General features: G+C 44.2%; 1 protein-coding gene across 3 annotated transcripts in view; it reads right to left on the minus strand.

The window, feature by feature from the left end:
* LOC147437747 (uncharacterized) overlaps positions 1-20286 on the minus strand; it is a 183172-nt gene that overhangs the window by 51208 nt on the left and 111678 nt on the right. For all 3 annotated transcript variants that reach the window (XM_086487226.1, XM_086487225.1, XM_086487224.1), the window contains one exon: positions 16336-16418. In XM_086487226.1, the coding sequence (XP_086343352.1) occupies positions 16336-16418 (83 nt within the window). The remainder of the gene's footprint in view (positions 1-16335; positions 16419-20286) is intronic.

Genomic DNA, 20286 nt, shown 5'->3' on the forward strand with positions numbered 1-20286 from the left:
ATACACTTTACGCGATTTGCCTCATGGCAAAAGGCCATTAGTACGAAGTGGGTTTACAAGTTGAAACGCAAGCCGAATCGTGAGATTGATCGCTGTAAGGCTCGAGTTGTTGCAAAAGGCTATGCACAGTAGAAAGGCATAGATTATGAAGAAACTTTTGCTCCCACTTGTCCTATGACTACTGTGCGTTTCTATGTACATTGGCAGCTCATTTTGTATGACAACTGTGGGTAGAATTTTGCAAATGCAGTTGTGAATTCTACGGCTATTTCAGATGCAAAACTTTGGCATGCACGTTTTGGACATCTGAATTTTGTCAGTTTGCTGCATTTGCAGAAGTCTGATATGGTTGCTTCTTTGCCGCCTCTTGAAGCACCTGTCAAACATGTTTGAGAAGGCTGTATTTTGGAGAAGATGCAACGTTCAAAGTTTCCAAAGGATGGTTCAATTAGGGCCACATGCAGGTTGCAGCTTGTGCATAGTGATGTTTGTGGGCCCATGCAAACTCCTTCCTTGGGCAATTACCTTTACTCTACGACTTTCATTGATGACTACTCCAGGCATGCATGGGTATATCCGCTTAAAGCCAAGTCCGAAGCTTTTATGTGCTTCAAACAGTTTTTGGCTATGGCTGAAAATGTATTATGGGCACCATCCATTCCGATCGTGGGGGGGGAGTATATGTCTCATGAATTAAATGCATTTTTGGCTAGTCGTGGAATAAAACACCAATGTACACTGCCGTATACGCCTCAGTAAAATGGTGTTGCTGAGAGGAAAAACACGTCACTTACGAAAATGGCACGATGTATGGTCAAAAGTCAAGCTTTGCCGCATTCGCTTTGGCTTGAGGCTATCATGTGTGCCACTTATGTACTAAACAGGTGTCCTACGAAAGCTTTGCAGTCTATTACTCCATATGAAGCATGGCATGGTAGAAAGCCTTCTATTGAGCACATGCGTGTTTTTGGTTGTTTGGCATATGCTTTGGTGCCACAAACACAGCGCAGGAAATTGGATGATAAGACTGTCAAATGTATTTTTGTTGGTTATATTGCTGAAAGCAAAGGTTACAAGTTGTATCATCCGCAAACAAAGCGTATCTTGGTCACAGGGGATACTGTGTTTGCGGAAGATTTTGTTCAAACTTTGTTGTTATGTACTAGAGACAGTAATGTAAGCTCACTGGAAATTTATGACACATTGTTGCCTCTTTTCAGTGGTGGAAGTTCGAATGTAGATTCCAATGAGGCAAATGTACAGCCTATGGGGGTTTCTTAAAATGTTACAGATCAGCCTATTACTAATGCAGATGTACATGGTGTACTTGATGAGGAAAGGGCTGAGAATGAGCAGGATAGAGGTATGCCTAAATGGTTGGTGCATACTTTGCGTGACAATAAAATGGATGCACCTTTGTCTAGTTGTACTCATTCAGGTTCTCGCAATGCATCTTATGCATCAGATTGTTATGGTTTGGCTGTGTCTAGCTTACATGATGTTGAGGAACCTTTGTCTTTTGATGAAGCACAAAATTCAAAAATTGGATGGCTGCCATGCAATCAGAATATGATGCACTTACAGAAAATGACACATGGACTTTATGTGATTTGCCTCCTGGCAAAAAGGCCATTGATACATAGTGTGTTTACAAGTTGAAACGCAAGCCGGATGGTGAGATTGATCGCTATAAGGCTCGAATTGTTGCAAAAGGTTATGCACAGCAAAAAGCCAAAGATTATGAAGAGACTTTTGCTTCCACTTCTTGTATGACTACTGTGCGTTTTCTATGTGCATTTGGCCGCTCATTTTGGTTGGATGTACATCAATCAGACATTGTTACTGATTTCTTGAATGGTGACATATTTGAGGAAGTTTAAGTAATGCAGCCTCGTGGTTTTGTTATTAAAGGGCACGAAGATAAAGTGTGCAAATGTAAGAAAGCTTTGTATGGATTGAAGCAATCTCCTCGTGCTTGGTATGAGAAAACTAATTTCATCAAACGAGGCTTTCGTAAACAGTCCAACAAAAAGCACATTATACATAAAGCGTGAGGACAATGTACTTCTCATTGTTGTTCTATACATGGATAATTTGTTGATCACTAGTCCGAATCAGGCACATATTGCTGAATTTAAGGCTGATTTAAATGCTACTTTCAAGATGAAAGATTTCGGGCTCTTACATCATTACTTGGGTATACAGTTTAAGCAACGTGATGGTGGTATTGCCTTGTGTCAGAAAAGTTACATAGAGACATTGCTATGTAAGTTCGGACTTGAGGATTGCAAACCTATTGCCACTCCCATGGAAACAGGTTTGAAATTAAGTCTTCATGATCCTGGTGATCCTGCAAATGTCACTCTTTACCAAACTGTTGTTGGATGCCTCATTTATGTATGCAACACGAGGCCGGTTATTCAGTTTGCAGTCTCACACGTAAGCAGATTTATTCATAGCCCAAGGTCTACGCATTGGCAGGCTGTCAAGAGGATTTTCCGCCACTTGAGTTGCACAGGTAGACAAGGATTCCAAATCCATCACCAAGAAGCGGTCCCGACACCACAAAAAGAAGAAGAAGACGTTCAAAGTTGGAGATAAGGATGTTAAGTTCGAATGTTATAATGGAAAGAGGATCAATACGAAGACTCCTGCTTTTATTCGACAATTCGAAGTGGCCTTTGCCGAAGGTAATTTTTCAGAATGCTCAAAAATTCGCCATGTTAGTATGTATTTGAAAGATACAGCTAGCAACTAGTGGCTTACCACAAATCTGGAGAAACGCAAACCCAAAGACTGAAAGGAGTTTAAAAAGAAGTTTTATGCTCAGTTTCTTCCTCCCGACTTTCCAAATGATGTGAAGAAAGAATGGGATTCGCTTTGCCAAACAGAGCATGAAGCTGTGTCCAACTACGTCAACAAATTTTGGGCAATCCTCCTTAAAGTTACTCCTTTTATGAAAATTTCTGATGCACAGAAGATGCGCAAGTTTGAAGCGGGACTTCAACCAGGACTTCAAAAAAGTATGAAACTCTATCCCAAAAACACTCTTCAAATTATGATGCAATCCGCTTTGATACCTGGTAACTTGCATTCGAAAGAAACTCCTCGTAAACAGTTTTAGTACCTTTCATGCAAAACAGAAGGCTCTCACTACTGAGGCAGAAAACTCCACTCGAAAGCGGCCTTCAAATCAGCCTAAAGGCCAAGAAAAGAAGCCAAAGGGGGGGAAGAAAAGTTAATTCCTCACTCCCTCTCAATTAAAGGCGTACATGGAAGAGGGAAAATGTTTCTAGTGTGGCGAGAAAGGCCACAGAAAACCAGATTGCCCACAACGATTCACCACCCCCAGCATCAAATTCAGTACCTAACGTCCAAGCCAACACCAGGAAGGAGAAGGGAAAAAGGCTGCTACTCAAAGGGTGGGACAGTTTGAATGGACAAAGAGTATAGATCCTATTTGATCCAGGTTCCACTTACAATTTTATCTCTTTGGATACCTTAGAATCTCTCGGTATCACTCCTGAGAGATTGGGAACTCCAATTAGTTCAGGATCAGCCTTTGAAGGCTTGACTACAAGCTCCACTCCTATCCAAGGTCAGTTGAATGTGAAGATCGGAAAGTACTCTGATAGAGAGTCTGTCCTAGATTACCATATACAAGGATGTGATGTCATCTTGGGAATGCCGTGGCATTACAAAATCCATCCCATACCAGACTATGTAAGCAAGAAACTGTTCTTTTCCTCTAAAGGGAAGCAATATGATGTAGATGCAAATGCTAGTGATTGGCCTATTCCTATGGTCAGTCACATCATTGTTAAAAGAGAAATAAAGAAGTGTCTTTCTGCTTACTTGATTTTTGTCAAAGATAGAGAGGTGAGTGCTGAAATTGTCTTGTTAAATTTAGATAAAGATCGGCTAACTAGTATGAAGATTGTTTCACTGACACCCTTCCAGATGAATTACCTCCTAAGAGACTGGAAGATCATCGTATCGATCTAATTCCGGGCAGCTCCCCACCACACCAACCACCCCATCGGGTTAGTCTTTTGCAACAAGAAGAAATCCTTAGACAAGTAAATGAACTTCTCGAGAAGGGTCTTGTTCGACCTAGCACTTCTCCCGTTCACCAGTCTTGCTTGTGCAGAAGAAAGATGGCACATTTCGCATGTGCATCGATTATCGTTCTCTCAATAAGATTACGATTAAGAATAGATTTCCGATTCCTCGAATTGATGATAGCTTAGATAAATTACAATGGGTACCAATTTTCAGCCGCATAGATCTTAAGAGCGGCTACCACCAGATTCGAATTGCTACAAAAGACATACATAAGATTGCCTTTCGTACAACCTTTGGATTGTAAGAGTGTTTAGTAATGCCTTTCGGCCTTACTAATGCTCCAGCAACGTTCAATCGAATGATGGATCAAATTTTTCATTCTCATTGATGGTTTACAGAAATTTTCTTTGACAACATATTAGTTTCCTCACACATGGAGGAAGAGCATAACCGACACCTACAGATTGTGTTTGAAGAGTTGCAACAACATAAACTTCAAGTTAATGCTACATAATCAAGTACGCATGGACCCAGCAAAGGTTCAAGCTATGTCTGATTGGCCACAGCTTGCTTCGGTTCATGATGTCCGAAGTTTCCTTGGCCTCTGTTCCTACTACATACGCTTTATACACCACTTTACTCATGTAGTTGCAACTCTCCATGATCTCACAAAGAAAAGGATATCTTTTGTATGGGGAGCTAAACAAAAGTAATCTTTTGAAAATTCAAGTACCTTCTCACCCATGGACACATCCTTGTCGTACCTGATCCTTGGAAACCATTTGAAGTACATTGTGATGCTTCAGGTGATTGCATTGGCTTAGTTCTCAATCAAGAAGGCCACGCAATAGCTTATAAAAGTAGACAACTTCGTGATGCGGAGCTTCATGCTTCCATCTATCTATGAGAAAGAACGTATGGTAGTCATCCATGCTCTCTCGGTTTGGAAATAGTATCTTCTGGAAGCAGACTTTACAATCAAGACAGATCATCAAAGTCTCCGATATTTTCTCTCTCAACGAGTCAACGCAAGTTGTCTCAGAAACAAATGCGTTGGGCTAATTTTCTTTCAATGTTTCACTTCCAAATTCTCCATACTTCTGGGAGTAAAAACGTACTTGCAGATGCTCTTTCTCGTCGGCCCCAAGTCAATGAATGCCATCACTAGTGTACACCATCAAGAGTTGGAGTCTCTACCCGAGATGTACCTTGATGACTTCAGGGAAATATGGCAACAATTACAAAACGGTATTGATATTTTTTCCTACACTATCAAAGATGGATATTTGTATTTTCATCGTGCACTTTGTGTGGCACGTCCACTTAGAGCAACGGTGATGGATGAAGCTCATCCTTCTCCTTACGCAGGCCATAGAGGCATAATGTCAACCACACAAGCCTCAGAACGATATTAATACTTGCCAACACTACGAGCTGACATAGATACATATGTCAGAGAATGTGTATCATGCCAAAAGGCTAAGTATGATCGCCATAAGACTCCTGGCTTACTTCAGTCCCTAGCAGTACTTGGAGTATCCTGGGAAAGTAATGCCATAGAATTTATCATGGCAATTTGGACTATTATCGATAAATTTAGTAAGCAAACACATTTCATTCCAGAAAGGAAGACCATCAATGTTGATCACATGGCCAAGATTTTTATGGCCCAGATTTTTAAGCATCATGGTATGTACTATGCCCAAAACGATTGTTAGTGATCACGACCCACGAATGACCAGCAATTTCTGGCGAGCTCTTTTTGCGAACTTAGGAACTAAGCTGAACTTCTCTTCAGCTTATCATCCTCAGACGGATGGACCAAGCGAACTCGCTAATTCCACAGTCCTAGACATTCTAAAGTGCTATGTCTTAGATAACCAACGAGAATGGGAGAAGTATTTACCTCTCGCAAATAAACATCGTCGTGATCAGAAGCTTGTTGAAGGGCAATTTGTTCTTCTCAAGTTTGATAAAGCGAGACTTAAGAAACAGGCCAATCAGAAAGGGAAAGTTGTAAAACTTTCCAACAGATATTACGGCCCGTTTAAGATTACATATCAAATAAATAACATAGCATTTAGATGGGATCAAAGAATTGGAAAATTCTATAGTGCTTTGAATGAGTCTTCTCCGAAATACAAGTGACCAATGGGACACAGTGGAAATACGGCCCGACGGGAGCTGGCAGATTGAGTCGGAAGAGATATGAATCGGCCAGGTTGATAATGCCTCAAAACGGCCAGAAAAGTGGAAAGTAATAACCGTTTTTAAGTGCAAAGGTTAAAAAACCTTATAGACTCAGTGGTTGGCCAGTTTGAACGTGGCCAAGTTTAATAAACATTAAAAAAATGAGCTATAGCGTGTGATTTTTAGAAAGAGGCAATGTGGCAGTTCGTGGGCTCTCTCTCTCCCCACGTGCAGCGCCAAAGGGTGCAAACAACCACACGCCACAGCATAAAAGGGTTATCGCTACCAATGCCAAATACTCTCACAAGTTTGATAGTGACCAATTATCTTTATGGTGAGGTCCTACACTTTGTCACCCTGTATGCACATATGCAAGTCCACTTGGTCTATATTTGTCAAGTATGAATCCAAAGGCTCCCATTTACCGGTGTTTCAATTCCAACGTCTACACGATTTCCCTATCCCGGAGTCCGGGGAGGCAATGCGGTAGTTGTGAAGCCTACGGCAGAAGCAGAGTGCAGCCATAGGGGCTTGTGTGCGTCCCTGCAGGGAAAAGTCGCACTCAGACAAGCATAACACCAGATGCCCATGAAAATTTCAGCATTCTAAAAAGTTCCGGAAGTAGAATTCAACCAAGGAGAACTTGTGTAAGCATCCCCTACGCGAGTAGAAACTAGAAGAAGTCGCTCCGGAAGTAGAATTCAACCAAGGAGAGATCCAGCATCGGTCGCTGGCAGATCTCATCAATCTCCTCCATGGTCAGTAGTCTGACCGAGCGTCGTGCATGTCGGGCCAAAGTGATCTGAATCCTCTGATGAAGCCTCCGTCGATGATGTGCAGTCCTCCACTGTCGTGGGCGTCTCGATCTCCCCAGCTCGGTCGCTCAGTCGATCAGTGTGCCACTGGTGTGAAGCGACGAGCTCTGCTGTGGTAGTAGCTCCTCCGGGTGTCCTGTGGCAGCTATAAAGAAGTCTATGATCTGTCTCTGAAATTGGCTAGCCTCTCCTTTCATCAAGCTCTCTTTGTCTCTGCGCAACTCGAGCAAAAACAAACCCAGGCATCTCTGATCCTTGTACCGCATGACTCTGGAGAGTGGTCCAAAGCCCTCTCTAAACAAGCAATGGAAGCGGCCTCGTATCTTGTAGTAGACGGGGCAGTGGCATGTGTAGTGCAACTCTGTTTCAGGCTCGATGTCACACAGGGGGCATGTCCTGGCCTCTGTTGGTAGTCCACTGTATCTCCCAGTCTCAATCCGCAGTTGGTGTGAAGATGAGAGTATCTGGCCAATAGCACATCGTATCCCATGAGACAAAGTGGGTGTCCCATGTATCTGGGCCTCGTCACAAAACCATCCTCCGTAAGCTGAAGAAGATTCTCTCTGTAGACAGCCATCTTCGTGCCCAGCTCCTGTGCTCCTGGCGGATGAGCTTGGTGATCTCCGACAGTGTTCAAAGAGTGCATCCAGTGAGTACTGGCGCATGGTCCGAGAAGGAAGTCCCAGCCAGAATGCCAACTGTCCTACCCAAGTCACAAAATGGTCACTAGTGTAGAACCGATCTATCCGCGATAGATTCACTCCTCCCACTCTACGGTCCGAATGAGAGAAGGTCAGGCTGTCTAGGGGCCTCACAAAGCTAGAGTGCTGCCACACATCCGAAACCCTCAGAGTCATACAAAACCTCTCCCAGGCTGCCAGCTCAACTCCATGCACATTAGCATGGCTACAACCACTCCTGTCAGAAGGGTCTTCCAACATGTTGAAGTCACCCCCTATGCACCAATGTTCTGCCTGCGGCAAAGATTCAACAATCTGTGACCAAAACTCTGCTCGTGCACTCACCACATTGGGCGCATATATGTTCAGGAAGCCCACAAGGCAACACTGAACCTGCATAGTGATCCACTGAGCCCTGCCTGGCACAATAATCTCTCTGCGCACAATGGCCTACTGCAAAGAATCCGCAATAGTCATACATACCCCACCCTGGATGCCTCTAGGTCCAAAAGCAGTTGACCAAAAAGTATCATATTGTCCACGCAAGAGCTGACCACGTCTAATGCAGCTCTCACACAGATGATGCTCCTGTAGCATATGGAGATCAATCTCTCCTCCCACAAGGCAACGCTGAAGCTCCTGACGTAGTCGGACCCTCTGACCTTGAAACTGGGGCCCACCTAGTCCCTGCACGTTCCATGAGACGATCCTCATGGGGAGCGAGAAAGAACAGATGTTGTCGCAGCAGCTAAACGTGCTATCTTTGAGGCTGGTTTGGATGGGGAGTAATCCGCATCGAAGCGTGCTCTAGATAGGCGTGACTGCAAAGAGTGTCTGGCCCAAGCCCATGTAGCCCGAGCCGTACGTAAAGCAACCTCCTCTGTCCAGGAGTCCTCATGAATGTACACATAGCATGGCGAGCACTCAGTATCAGCAAAGAAGTGAACCACAATGTGTTTACATCCTGCTGCATCTGGAGGAGTCACTACAAACTTGGCCAATGGCCATAGAGTCAAAAGCATGTCTGTAACTCCTAGGTCTCCCATGTGGTGAGAGAACTCTAGGGCCTGTGTATGCAGCCACTCCAACACTGAGTCGAGGGTCCACTTAGTCTGGTCCCTGCCGCAAAGGGGAAAGAGAAGCCAACTACTGAGTCCAAGGCCTCTATCACCCTGGCTGCAAGGAACAGAACATGAACCTTAAAGCAGGCTGCCTCAAGGTTTGATGAGGAGTCACCGAGAAAGCGTGTAAAGTCGTAGGCAAAGAAGTCCCATCGGCGTCGAATGTCAAAGCTCGTCAAACCTCGAGGAACTGCTGCAAAGCAAGACGTCTGTACCTGTAGAGGGTGTCGCAAAAAAGGTTGTCCCTCTCTCCCCAACGACTCGTGGCAAAGGCGCTGCCAAGAGATCTCCTAGCAACTGAAGATGGCCCTGCCCCCTGAGTAGACTTAGGAACTAGAGCGGGAGGGGGAGCAGGGGGAGGTGGGGGAGAAGAGGGGCGGGGGGGTCGGGCAAAGGTAGAGGGGCAAGGGGGAGAGGCGGCGGGAACAAGAGGAGGGGGGGAGGCTGATGAGGAGGGGGGGAACTCGGGGGGAGGGGCTGTCGAGAATCAAGCTTAGGTGGGGGCTGGAGTAGGGACCTCGTCCTGCTCAAAAGGACCGAATCGCTTCCCCGCGGGAAGCCTCGGCTGATGGGCAGACGCCTGAGGGCCACTCTGAGTGCCAAGCCGTCTCTGTGGCCCCTACCGGCGTCGACCACGAACCTGCTGCCATCCCTCCTCTGCTGGAACCCCATGCTCGGAGGGTGACTCTGCCTGTGTGCTTTGTGTCTCTGCATGTGGCTGCTGGCCAGCCCTTGCAGGCTAGGGCTGAGTCTGTGGTGTAGATCGAGGCCTCCTCCGTGGACAGGCCTTCGCAAGATGGCCCATCTGTCGACAAATGAAGCACTGGTTCGAGAGGCCCGAATACTCCACGCGCTGTCTAAACCAACCCCCACTCACCCGAGGAAGGAGGATGACCTTCGGGAGAGTGTGAGTATCCCTAACCGTGCGAACTGAGAGAATGCCGGCCGCCTTGGCAGCTACCGAGGTTGCCGTGCGAGGTGTCTCCAAGTTAGTCCCAATCGCTGAGCCTGTCCTGGACAAAAGTGGTAGGTACTCCCTCCGCAAACCAGAAAAGCAGACGGAGATGGGAATGTCCGCCTCCTCTACCAACACATCTCAAGCAGGGTCAAAACCATGTCTCCACTATCGAAAGTGGGCTCGAACTGCTCGGATGGTCAAGGGGCTCATGGCGATGACCTTGGACGCCATCTAGGAGGTCTCAAACTCGATCTGATAGTAGCCTCGTCCGAGGATCTGAACGTCCAAGATCTTGCCTACCACTGCAAGAAGGCGGGCCTGGAGAAGTTCATGCAGCTCTCCTCTGCTAGGTATGGTGCTGAGCATCTTACAGATGACAGAAGTGGCCTGCAAGCGCTCTACCTCTACGGCTAGGCTCACTTGCTCTATCAGTGAAAGAGCAAGTCGAACGGCGGGCTCAACGGGGTTGGGCGAGATGACTTTGGAGGAGTCCCTCTATGGCAACGGGTGGGCTGGGTGGCAGCGGGTAGGGCAGCGGGCGGGGCGGGGGGCGCGCTGGGGGGCTGCGCGCAGCAGTGGAAGGCAAAGGGCGCGCGAGGGCAGGGGGGGGCAGCAATGGCGAGAGGGAAGGGGGGGGGCAGGGGTAGCGAGCGCGTTCAAGTAGAGGCATGTCTTCATTCTGCTATAAGGCCTTTTACAACCAAACACCCCCAGACCACAACTTGCGTCGTTTGGAGGTTCAAGCATACAACGAAACGCTCCCCAAACATCCCAACATTTTGAGGTTCAGACAATACCTAAACACCATTTCTCACTTCTCCACCCGGAAGTAAAATCACCAATCATTGAAACCAATATTGAAACCAGGGTCAAACAATTCAAATCGGCACCAAAACAGGTTCAAAACAGATACCATCCATTTCAAACAGAACTCAAACCTAAGAAGCAATCTCGACATCAGTCGAGCTCAAAAAGACGCCTAGCTTTCCATCGAGAAACCTGCACCAAGATTAGAGCTAGATTCCTTCCATAAGGTTATAGCCGACCGCAGCATGGTCCATAAGCTCTCGAATAGTCAAAACAGGCCTTGACAGACAGTGTTCCTGTGGTGGTGATGGTAGCCCCAAGATACACCAATCACACTATACCTCCAAGGTTATCAGCCTGAAAAGAGACACCTATTGAGAGATGTCAAGAAATTTCAAGTTTTAATCTGCTAGGGTTTCTATGGCTAGCCTTTCAGGATACCCCACTTTGCGAGAAGCTACAATCCGACGGAAGATGTCTAAAGGCATGCAACTTCAGGCAACTTTTTTCCTGAAAGCTTGCCAAGTCCTTGGAGTGTGCGGATTGGTAGCTATAAACATCCACCACTGCATGGCACTGCCTCTGAGAACAAACAGTGGCTTGAAAAAAAAAATCCTTGATCCTTCTTTGCAAGTGATCTTTATGGCTTATGCCCTGTAAGACAAAGCGATGAAGACGGGAGCGCACCTGATGCGCGATGGAGTAAGGGTGGGAGTGGCTAATAAGTCTGGAGTTGAAACACGAAGATTCTTTCACAATAAAATCCCTATAAAACTTGGAAGCGCCATCTTGCTCCGTCAACTCTTTGGTAGGACCGGTATGCTTTCAGAAAAGCACACGCCTGAAGCTCTAATACCACTGTAACCATGAAGGCACCACGTGCCAATAGAAAAGAACACACTTAACAGACTTTTAGCACTTCAATAACAACTGAACAGAATGAGAGAGAACACATGACACGGAGTGGCGGAATTCCACCCCAGAGAGTACTGGCCCCAAACTGTGGTGCCTCTTTCCGTATTTCTTTATATCGCTTAAACAAGTACACTCTGTGGCTATTGCTCTGCATCTCTCGCGGGCAGATTGCCAGAGTGAGCCCACAGTTTATATTTAAAGGCCCTTGGCCATTCAAAAGCAGTTTACATGAAAAGTTGTATACTCAAAAGCATATGGTCCAAAAACGTTGAACCCAAAAAGCTGTAAGCGCGATTACGAAAATCCGTACACCTGCCACGTCAACAGCGCGATTCGCGGAAATCTGTACGGGCTGCCACATCAGCAACGCGATTCGTGAAAATCCGTGTTGAATGCCACATCAGCACCTGAATTCGCTTTGTGTGTGTGTGTTGGTCTCGCTTTAATCTTTAGGTCCTCTGGCCCCCATCGAACGGGGTCCCATAGGTTGGTAGGGCTTCTTCTTAGGGTTTAGGTCCCTCCGCCGGGATCGGCTAGTCGGCTCCGTTCTTCAGTGACTTGACACGTCAGTAGTTTGACACCATGCGACCACACACACACGCAGGAGAAGAACTCGCCACTTGTTCAAAACAGCCCATTAGAGACTCAGATAAAGGAGGAAAGCTCAGACACTTGGCACTTGGTCTATACCTCTACACACAAACACACATATGCCTGTTTAAAGGTCTGAATGTAACCAATTGTGGGGTTCTTTTGCTGGAACACACTCTCCCCCTCTCCTGATCTGGTCTCACAGAATAAGGGTACCATCTCTTAAGCTTTGTACTTCTCGTATTTGATATAATTTTTAATAATACCAAAAGGGTTACCTATTCAGGGGCAGTACTATGTAGGGTAGGAACTCCGCCTCTCCATCTCTCCCAATCCCATCTCCTAACTACATTGTCTTCAATCTCCTTAATTTAAGTGCTGAAATTCTGATTTGCCAAGCTAAAAATCTCTGTTTTTCTGCCTCGAATCGCCTGGGCAGTAGGCCAGCCAGTTACAATTTATAGGAACAGACACTAGTAGATCACAAGCAAAGAGAGCTAGGAGAAGAGAAGCAAAGAAAATGGAGAAGGCGATAGAGCCAGACAAAGGTGCCTTGGTTTTTACACGTTTACAAACACAGGAACATTGTTCCACTCTGTCCTCCTCTTGAGGCTTTATTTTTGTCAACAGCTTTACCTCTTCTTTCTCAGAGCTTAACAGGGTTCCAGGCATAATATTGTACCGTCATCGTTATACTCCGTAACTGGAGGGCACCACGTGCCAACTGAAAAGAACACACTTTTAGCACTTCAAAACAACTGAACTGAAAAAGAGAGAATCCAAATGAGAGACGCGGAGTGGTGGGGTTCCAAACCCAGACTGCATCGGCTTCGGTATTTCTCTATATTGCTTCCACAAGGTTACAAGCTCTCAATTGTGCTCTGCTTCATCGCAAGGTAGAATGCCGGAGGGAGTGCCCTTACAAAATATTCAAGACCCTTGGCCCCCAAAAGCAACTGCGATGAAAAGTTGCTTCTCCAAAAGTATCTGGTGTAAAAACCTAGCACCCAGAGAGCTCTCCACATCAGCATCTTTCCGTGATTTCCAAGAATAGTCGTACAGTGCTACCACGCCATCATCTGCTACGCAAATTTGTAGTCTTTTGGTCTTGTTGGGGTTTTAGGCCCCTCGCCCAAGATCTACAAGTTGGTACAGTTAGGATTTTTAATTCTAACCCCTTTAGTCGTTCGTTGAAAGTTTTAGGCCCCTCGGCCACAATCTCTAAGTTTGCTAGGGTTAGGATTCTGGAGACCTAACCCCCCTCATCGTCAGTGGTTGACACATCAGCAATTTCTGGCATACTCCATTCTTCAAATAAGAGTAATCGTCAGCAATTAGACCTGCAATACTCAATCAAGTTAGCTCAAACATATGAGGGTCATTCAGTATTCTCATTCCACATCGGAGCTCTTGATACTCTTGCGTAGCAAAGTTCACCATCACACCCAGACCGCACTGATCTTTAGAGGAGTGTCCTGATGCACTAAGATCGCACACCCACTCAATCTCACCCAATTTGGAGCATATATGGTTGACTATCACGATGCAATACACATGATCACAAGTGCAGTCACAAAACATAAAGACATACTTCCCAATGAATACTCCTCCCAAGAACCGAGGTCCGAGCCATGAGAAATTCAAAGACAATACTTCCCTCATGAATACCCACCCCCCCCCGGGAACCGAAGTCCGGGCCATGAGAACTTCAAAGGCTATAAACAACCAAACACCCCCAGACCGCAGCCTGTACCATTCAGAGGCTCCTCAAACTTCAAACGTGTTCAAACAAGTCAAAGCAAGTTCAAACTATTACTAGAAAGTATTCACAAACAATTCCTCAAGCAAAATTTCAAGCAGATGGTTCTCCTTGTTGCAAAAGAGTGGATGTCCAGCTCCGTGCTCCTAAATGTTTCCGAATGCATGTTCCTAGCTCCTATTACCTATTATATGCACACAAATAACAAGAGCTTCCAAAAACATTAATTTTACACATTTTTCGCAGAAATCCTAATTTGATGTTGAAAACCCTAATTTTCCATAATTATGAGAATCAAAATCCGTTCGCGTCAATGCGTAGGGCTTGTCGAGAGGATCAACTTTGTCTTTTGTTGCATATCCAAACTCTCAGCCGTCAAGAGCTTTTAAGAGCCCTTCACAACACTGGAAAAGTGTCAAAAAGTAAATTTTTGTGCTTGTAGGGCAAGAACGAGCTCCTCCTTCTTCATCTCCTCTTTCTGTTGTCGTTTCTTCTTTTTCCAAGTCCATAGCTTGCACTTATAAGGTTGGTGTAGGACCGGTTTACTCATCAAAACGGTAAACGACCGAAGTTTTGATACCACTATAACGGGAGGGCACCACGTTACAACTGAAAAGAACAGACTTTTAACATTCAAAACAAGAGAACTGAAAGAGAGACTGAATCCACGGGAGACACATAGAGTGGTGGGGTTCCACTCCTAGACTGCACTAACCCCAAACCTTGGCACACGTTTCGGTATTTCTTTATATTGCTTTCACAAGGTTGCGAGCTCTGGGTTCTCCTCTACTTCGCCGTAAGGTAGAATGCCAGAGGGAGTGCCCTTACAACATATTTAAAGGCCCTTGGCCCCCAAAAGAAACTGCTGTGAAAAGCTACTTCTCCAAAGGCATTTGTTGCAAAAACCTAGTGCCAAGAGCGCTATCCACAAAACACGCTGCCACATTAGCATCTTTTCGTGATTTCCAAGAATAGCCATACAGTGTTGCCACACCATCATCTGCTACGCAAATTTGTAGTCTTATGGTCTTTTGGGGATTTTAGGCTCCTCGGTCAAGATCTAAGTCCCTCGGCCAGAACCTACAAGTTAGGTGTGGTTAGGATTCTTGAGTCCTAACCCCCTTCTTCTTCAGTGGTCCACACGTCAACAATTTGTGGCATACAGACAGATGGACATTGTTCCATGCAATCCTCCTCCGCTCGAGGCTTTATCTTTTCCAGCAACTTTATCTCTCGTTTCTCCAGGGCCTAGCTTGGAGAGAGATGTGTTGTGATCATAACAGAATAAGAGGAGAAATTCCCAAAGAGATCGGAGAGATTGAGAACCAAGAAAGAGTATTGGTTTTCTATTATATACATGGTTGTTGGCTTGTGCCACCCTGACATCCATGTAGATAGTCTGTGTTTCTAAAGATGTAAATGGGACTACATGATTCCTAAGTTTATGGTGTTCGCATAGACATGTTGTGGATGATGTACTGCTCATTCGCAAGCAAACACTACTCTAGAAAACCTTATGTGGGCATCCATAGACATAAATGATGTCTTGATAGGTTTCGTGTTTAGTCATGCATCCATCGGTGCTACTAGTTATGCACCTAATGGTGCTAGAATGAGACTTGTATTTCGTCAAGACACCTACATGGATTCTTGGGTGAATAACAGCGATTTTAACAACGCCGTGATTGTATATGATGTTGGATCAAAGTCCTTGCATCAACCTCTTCTCTAGAGGAGGACGCCTAGAACTCTTTGCCTTGTACTTCAGTTCCTTGATTCTCTTACTTTGGTCTTCACGTTGTGATGCTTCTGCCACTTCTACCTCCTCCAAGCCCTTCTCTTGCCCTCCCTCCACTCTCTTGGCTTCTGGGTCCTCTTCAAGCCTCAATTGCTACTTGATACCCTCAATAACATTGAAATTTAGGTCTGGCAAGGTCAAAACAACTTCTCCATTGTCTGTAGGAAACGTGGCGTTGCCTCTACCAGTACCTGGTCCCTTCGTTGCAAAAGCAAGGATGGACAAGCACAATCTCCTGCATTGACTACAGGATAAATGATAGTGTGTCTGCTAGACTCACCTGGAGGCCAGGAAGAGTTGTATATTCCATGCCAAGACTCACCAAGTTGTCTTTGTGATCTCCTCTTTCAATCAAGATATGGTTCAAGAATTTTTAATTTAACAAAAATCTGAACCTTCAAATATAGAAAAATGAGACTAATTGTTCTCAGTTAAACCCATTTAATACACCTTGATGAATTTTTGAAAATGACAATAAATCACTTTTTTTGTCACTTGCAATAAAATAAGAAACTAAAATGCAATTTAAAACCTCATTAAAGTTAAAGAAAGAATTAAGAGACATCGAACTATATAGTTTTTCTGTTCCTTATCACATTGGACAAAATTTTATACACATCATCATCCTAATCTAACCTTCTCACACATAGCTTTTGCATTGATATACTGCTCCTTGAGCTCCTTGTTATCTGGCTCCAATCGTAACGCAAATTCCGAGTCTGCACATATCAGTGAATAAGACTAACTTCACATACATAGGGCCCCCTAGTGTATGTCCAAACAACTTTGCAAAGCCTAGGGATGGAAGAATCTTAGTCAGTCCATTCAGAACCATTGTAAATGACATTAACTGTTTGCTAAGACTTATACCTTGAAATAACAATTTCTTTCATCGTTTGCTAGCAAAAAATATCAACAATATCGTCAACACATACTTAATATACCATTGGTGCCATGTTGAGGAGTTTAATGGTTGCTCTTACAAAACCCCCTTTGCAAGTATCACTTGATTTCCTATCATATAGTTGCACCAAGTTTAAGTATGTGTGCACTTATCTGTGTGTATGTGCATCTTACTTTTAGAATTAATAGTGTGTGCGCGCATAAAAATTAGTGCGTGCCTTTGATTAATTTAGGTGTGCATGCGAAATTGAAGTGTGCATGGAGTATCAAGTGCAACTTTGTGCGAAGTGGTTTTGAATAGTACTTACACTTACTTTTGAGTAAAACTTGAGCCAAATTTAAGATTAATTGTGTGAAGTTTCATGAATTTTGATTATGGGTTTTATTGCCATGGCTTAGTTCCACATTCTTGAGATAACTATGGCTACAAGTTGTGCTATTCTTTGGAATTTTTAGAGATTTAAATGAAAACTTTTGGCAATTTATTGTCAGTTATTGTAAAACGAGGTCCACAAACTTCCCGAGCATCAACGGAATTCATATTTTAATATACTTTTAAAGGCTAGCAAAGGTATGGACCGTTCTTATTTTTCTAGACAGCAAGATCGGCATTGTCCTTGAAATGCACCACTAAACCTGAAATCCTATGACCAACGTCAAAAGCTGTAATAGGACATGAAGAGGATCCTCACTTTGGCAGGGTTTGCCAGCCAGTCCAAGAGGGAATACATAGCCAAGGATGATATAATGGTTTGAATGCTTGACAACTAGCTACCAAGAGAACATAGCAGGAAAACATTCCTTCAAACATGCTCTACTTTTCAACCAAGGCAAAGTCTATGCACCCAATGGTCAGGGCATTCACTGTCATATTTTGTATGAGGGTCATAATGCACCTAATGCAAGACATCCTGGCATACACAAAACTTTCGCCTTAGTGAGCCGATGTTTCTATTGGCCACATGTGACCGGTGAAAGGGCTTGTCAAGAGCTGTGTGAGAGTGTGCACAGTACCAGGTTTAAGAAGATCAAATGATCAGAAAAGAGCAAGAATGTTACATCCAATACAACTTACGGTAAAAGTTGGAGTGCACTTTAACAGACTTAGTCATTAAATTACCTCCTAAGGTCAGAACGCCATTTGGATAGATGTCAAACAATCTCACTAAGGTAGCAAGATTTATAACCACTAGTTAATAAGCTTTATCGTTTCCCTAAGGAGATGTGACCGCGGTACAAAGTTTCATGTACACTTGTGGAAAAAATTATCCAAAAGTTGGAAACTAAGTTGTGCATGTCATCCTCGGAAGACCCCAAAAACTGGTAGACAAACAAAATGTACAAACCAGAGAATGGAAGAAGTGTTACACATGTATGTCTTTCATCATCCTAGTTAGTTGAGGTAGGTGTTCCCAACATAACAAATTTTCTTACAATGATTCTAAGCACGTGGCCACTCGTCCATTCATGCCTATTCCTACCTAACCCAAGGAGTCAAGTTGCGATTTGTACCTGACATTCTACTGCATATGCAAGAAATGCCCAAGACTCCAAAGGGAAAAATAAAGAATGCACAAGATCATGCCACCATTGCTAACTAGAAAAAGCAATCGTGTGAGTTCTACGAGGGCGGTATATATTATAATATCCAAGGACTCGAAAACGCTCCAGACTCGCACATGTTCTGAGTTATCTTTTTGGTATTGTAGAACATTCCAAATCTTGTGTCCTACAAGTTGTCATAAAAGTCATGATGTGGCACTAGGATCCATGGGCTTGACAAAAGAGAGGACAGAGAAAGAGATCCCAAAGCTGATGATGTGGTGTTCCATGAATCGGGACAGAATTTCCGTGTGCTGACACGGTACTCTGATTGACGGTCATGAGCAATGCGAAACCCTCTAGCTGGGCACCCTATATTTCAAAAAGGGATTGGCATAATTCACATGGATTGTCACATGGTTTCACACACATGGCATCCTACATGGCACTCTACATTGACAGGGTGAGTTCTTCCGGTGCAACAAATCGCGCACCTCAACAGCTATTCTCTTGAGAAATCGTGTATAAAACTCACACGAGGATTAGACACTACCCAAATATCTAAGATAATACCTTCTCACTACACTTTGCCGTACACCGCTATGGGTGGAGAGAAAGGAGTTGACAAATGGCTAAGGTTTTCACACTTGGCAAACCAAAACCAAGGGATACCTAATGCACAAGCAGCTCTGGTCAAGTTGTAAAGCCTCTAGGAGCAAACGAAAGGATCGAAACTAGGTAAACTCTAGCACAATTTGCAAATGAGCAAGCCCTAGGTATTCTACCCACCTCCCTAGTTCATAATTTTGTGAACTATTTAGATAATTGCACCACATCATATGAGGCATGGACTACCTTAGAGAGGCATTTTGAAGTTATTGCAAAGTACTCCAAAATATCCCTAAGAATGCAACTTTATAGCCTAGTTATGGAGCAAGGGGAAGATGTTGCCTCACTTGTAAACCGGCTCAAGAACATTTGCACCCAACTTGCCTACAGTAAAAGTCTTGTAGAGAATGAAAATCAAGTAGTTAATATTGAAAGTTGTACCTGATAAAGACTATGGACAGATAGTCACTGTGCTAAAGGAGAAAGAACTCATACCCAACCTTCAAGATGTGATCAACTCTCTACAACAACACGAGAAGAAGATAAAAGGAGACACAGATGAATCCAATGGCACTTATGATGTGACATCAAGCAACTTTAAAATAAGAGGAAATTTTAAGTGCATTCATTGTGATAGAACCAACCACCTATCCAAAGGTTGTTATGAAATAAACCCTTGTAAAATCCGTGGTCAAAAGATTGCAAGCTCGATGAAAGACAAATCAACAATAGCAGAAGTAACTACAAAGAAAGATACAAAGACAAAGACAAAGGCAAAATCAATCTTGCTGCTGAAGATTCCAGTAATGAAGATACCAACAATCAAGTCGGTATAGTCTATGACAATGTGTTGTGAAGCACTATCATTTTGTACTTCCCCCATTTGTTGTTGTAGGGGAGGAATTGTGTACCCCACAGGGACTTTGTGTTCCATCCCCTACTTTGTTCCGAGGGAGGTTTGTGCGCCTGCACCCTATGTTTCAAGGGGAGGCAAAATTGTGTACCTTGTCCCTAGTGTGTTTTGAAGGGAGGAGTGTGTGATTAGTGCAACAAAACCCACATGGGGAGGGTTGTTGAGGTGCGGGGTTTGTTACACCGCAAGAACTCACTCTATCCATGTAGAGTGCAATGTGTGTAGAACCATGTGACAACCCATGTGTTGGCATGTTATATCTTAAGAGTCATGTGAAGAGCCAAGTAGAAGGGTCAAGGGTCAAGTGGCATCTTTCCCTTTAAGAAGAGCTAAGTGACCTTTGGAGAGGTGTAAGCATTTCATGCTATGCCTATATAGTAAGCTTTGTAATTATCTTCATTAGTTGAATAATCAAGTTGTATTTGTCTCACTCTAATCTAGTGAGCATTGAGTTAATCTCTCTCTATAATCATTATGACTGCATGATGAATGCTACATTAATCTCCTCACCTTAATCATTTACTTAGCCTTTCAACTAGTATCAGAGCATGTCCCCGCTCTGATACCATGACACATGATGTGCTGCTTTAGCCCATCTGATCCACCCCACACTATGTGTT

Source organism: Adiantum capillus-veneris, chromosome 17 (genome assembly GCF_014529385.1).
Source record: "Adiantum capillus-veneris isolate H3 chromosome 17, ASM1452938v2, whole genome shotgun sequence".
NCBI classification, from domain to species: domain Eukaryota; kingdom Viridiplantae; phylum Streptophyta; class Polypodiopsida; order Polypodiales; family Pteridaceae; genus Adiantum; species Adiantum capillus-veneris.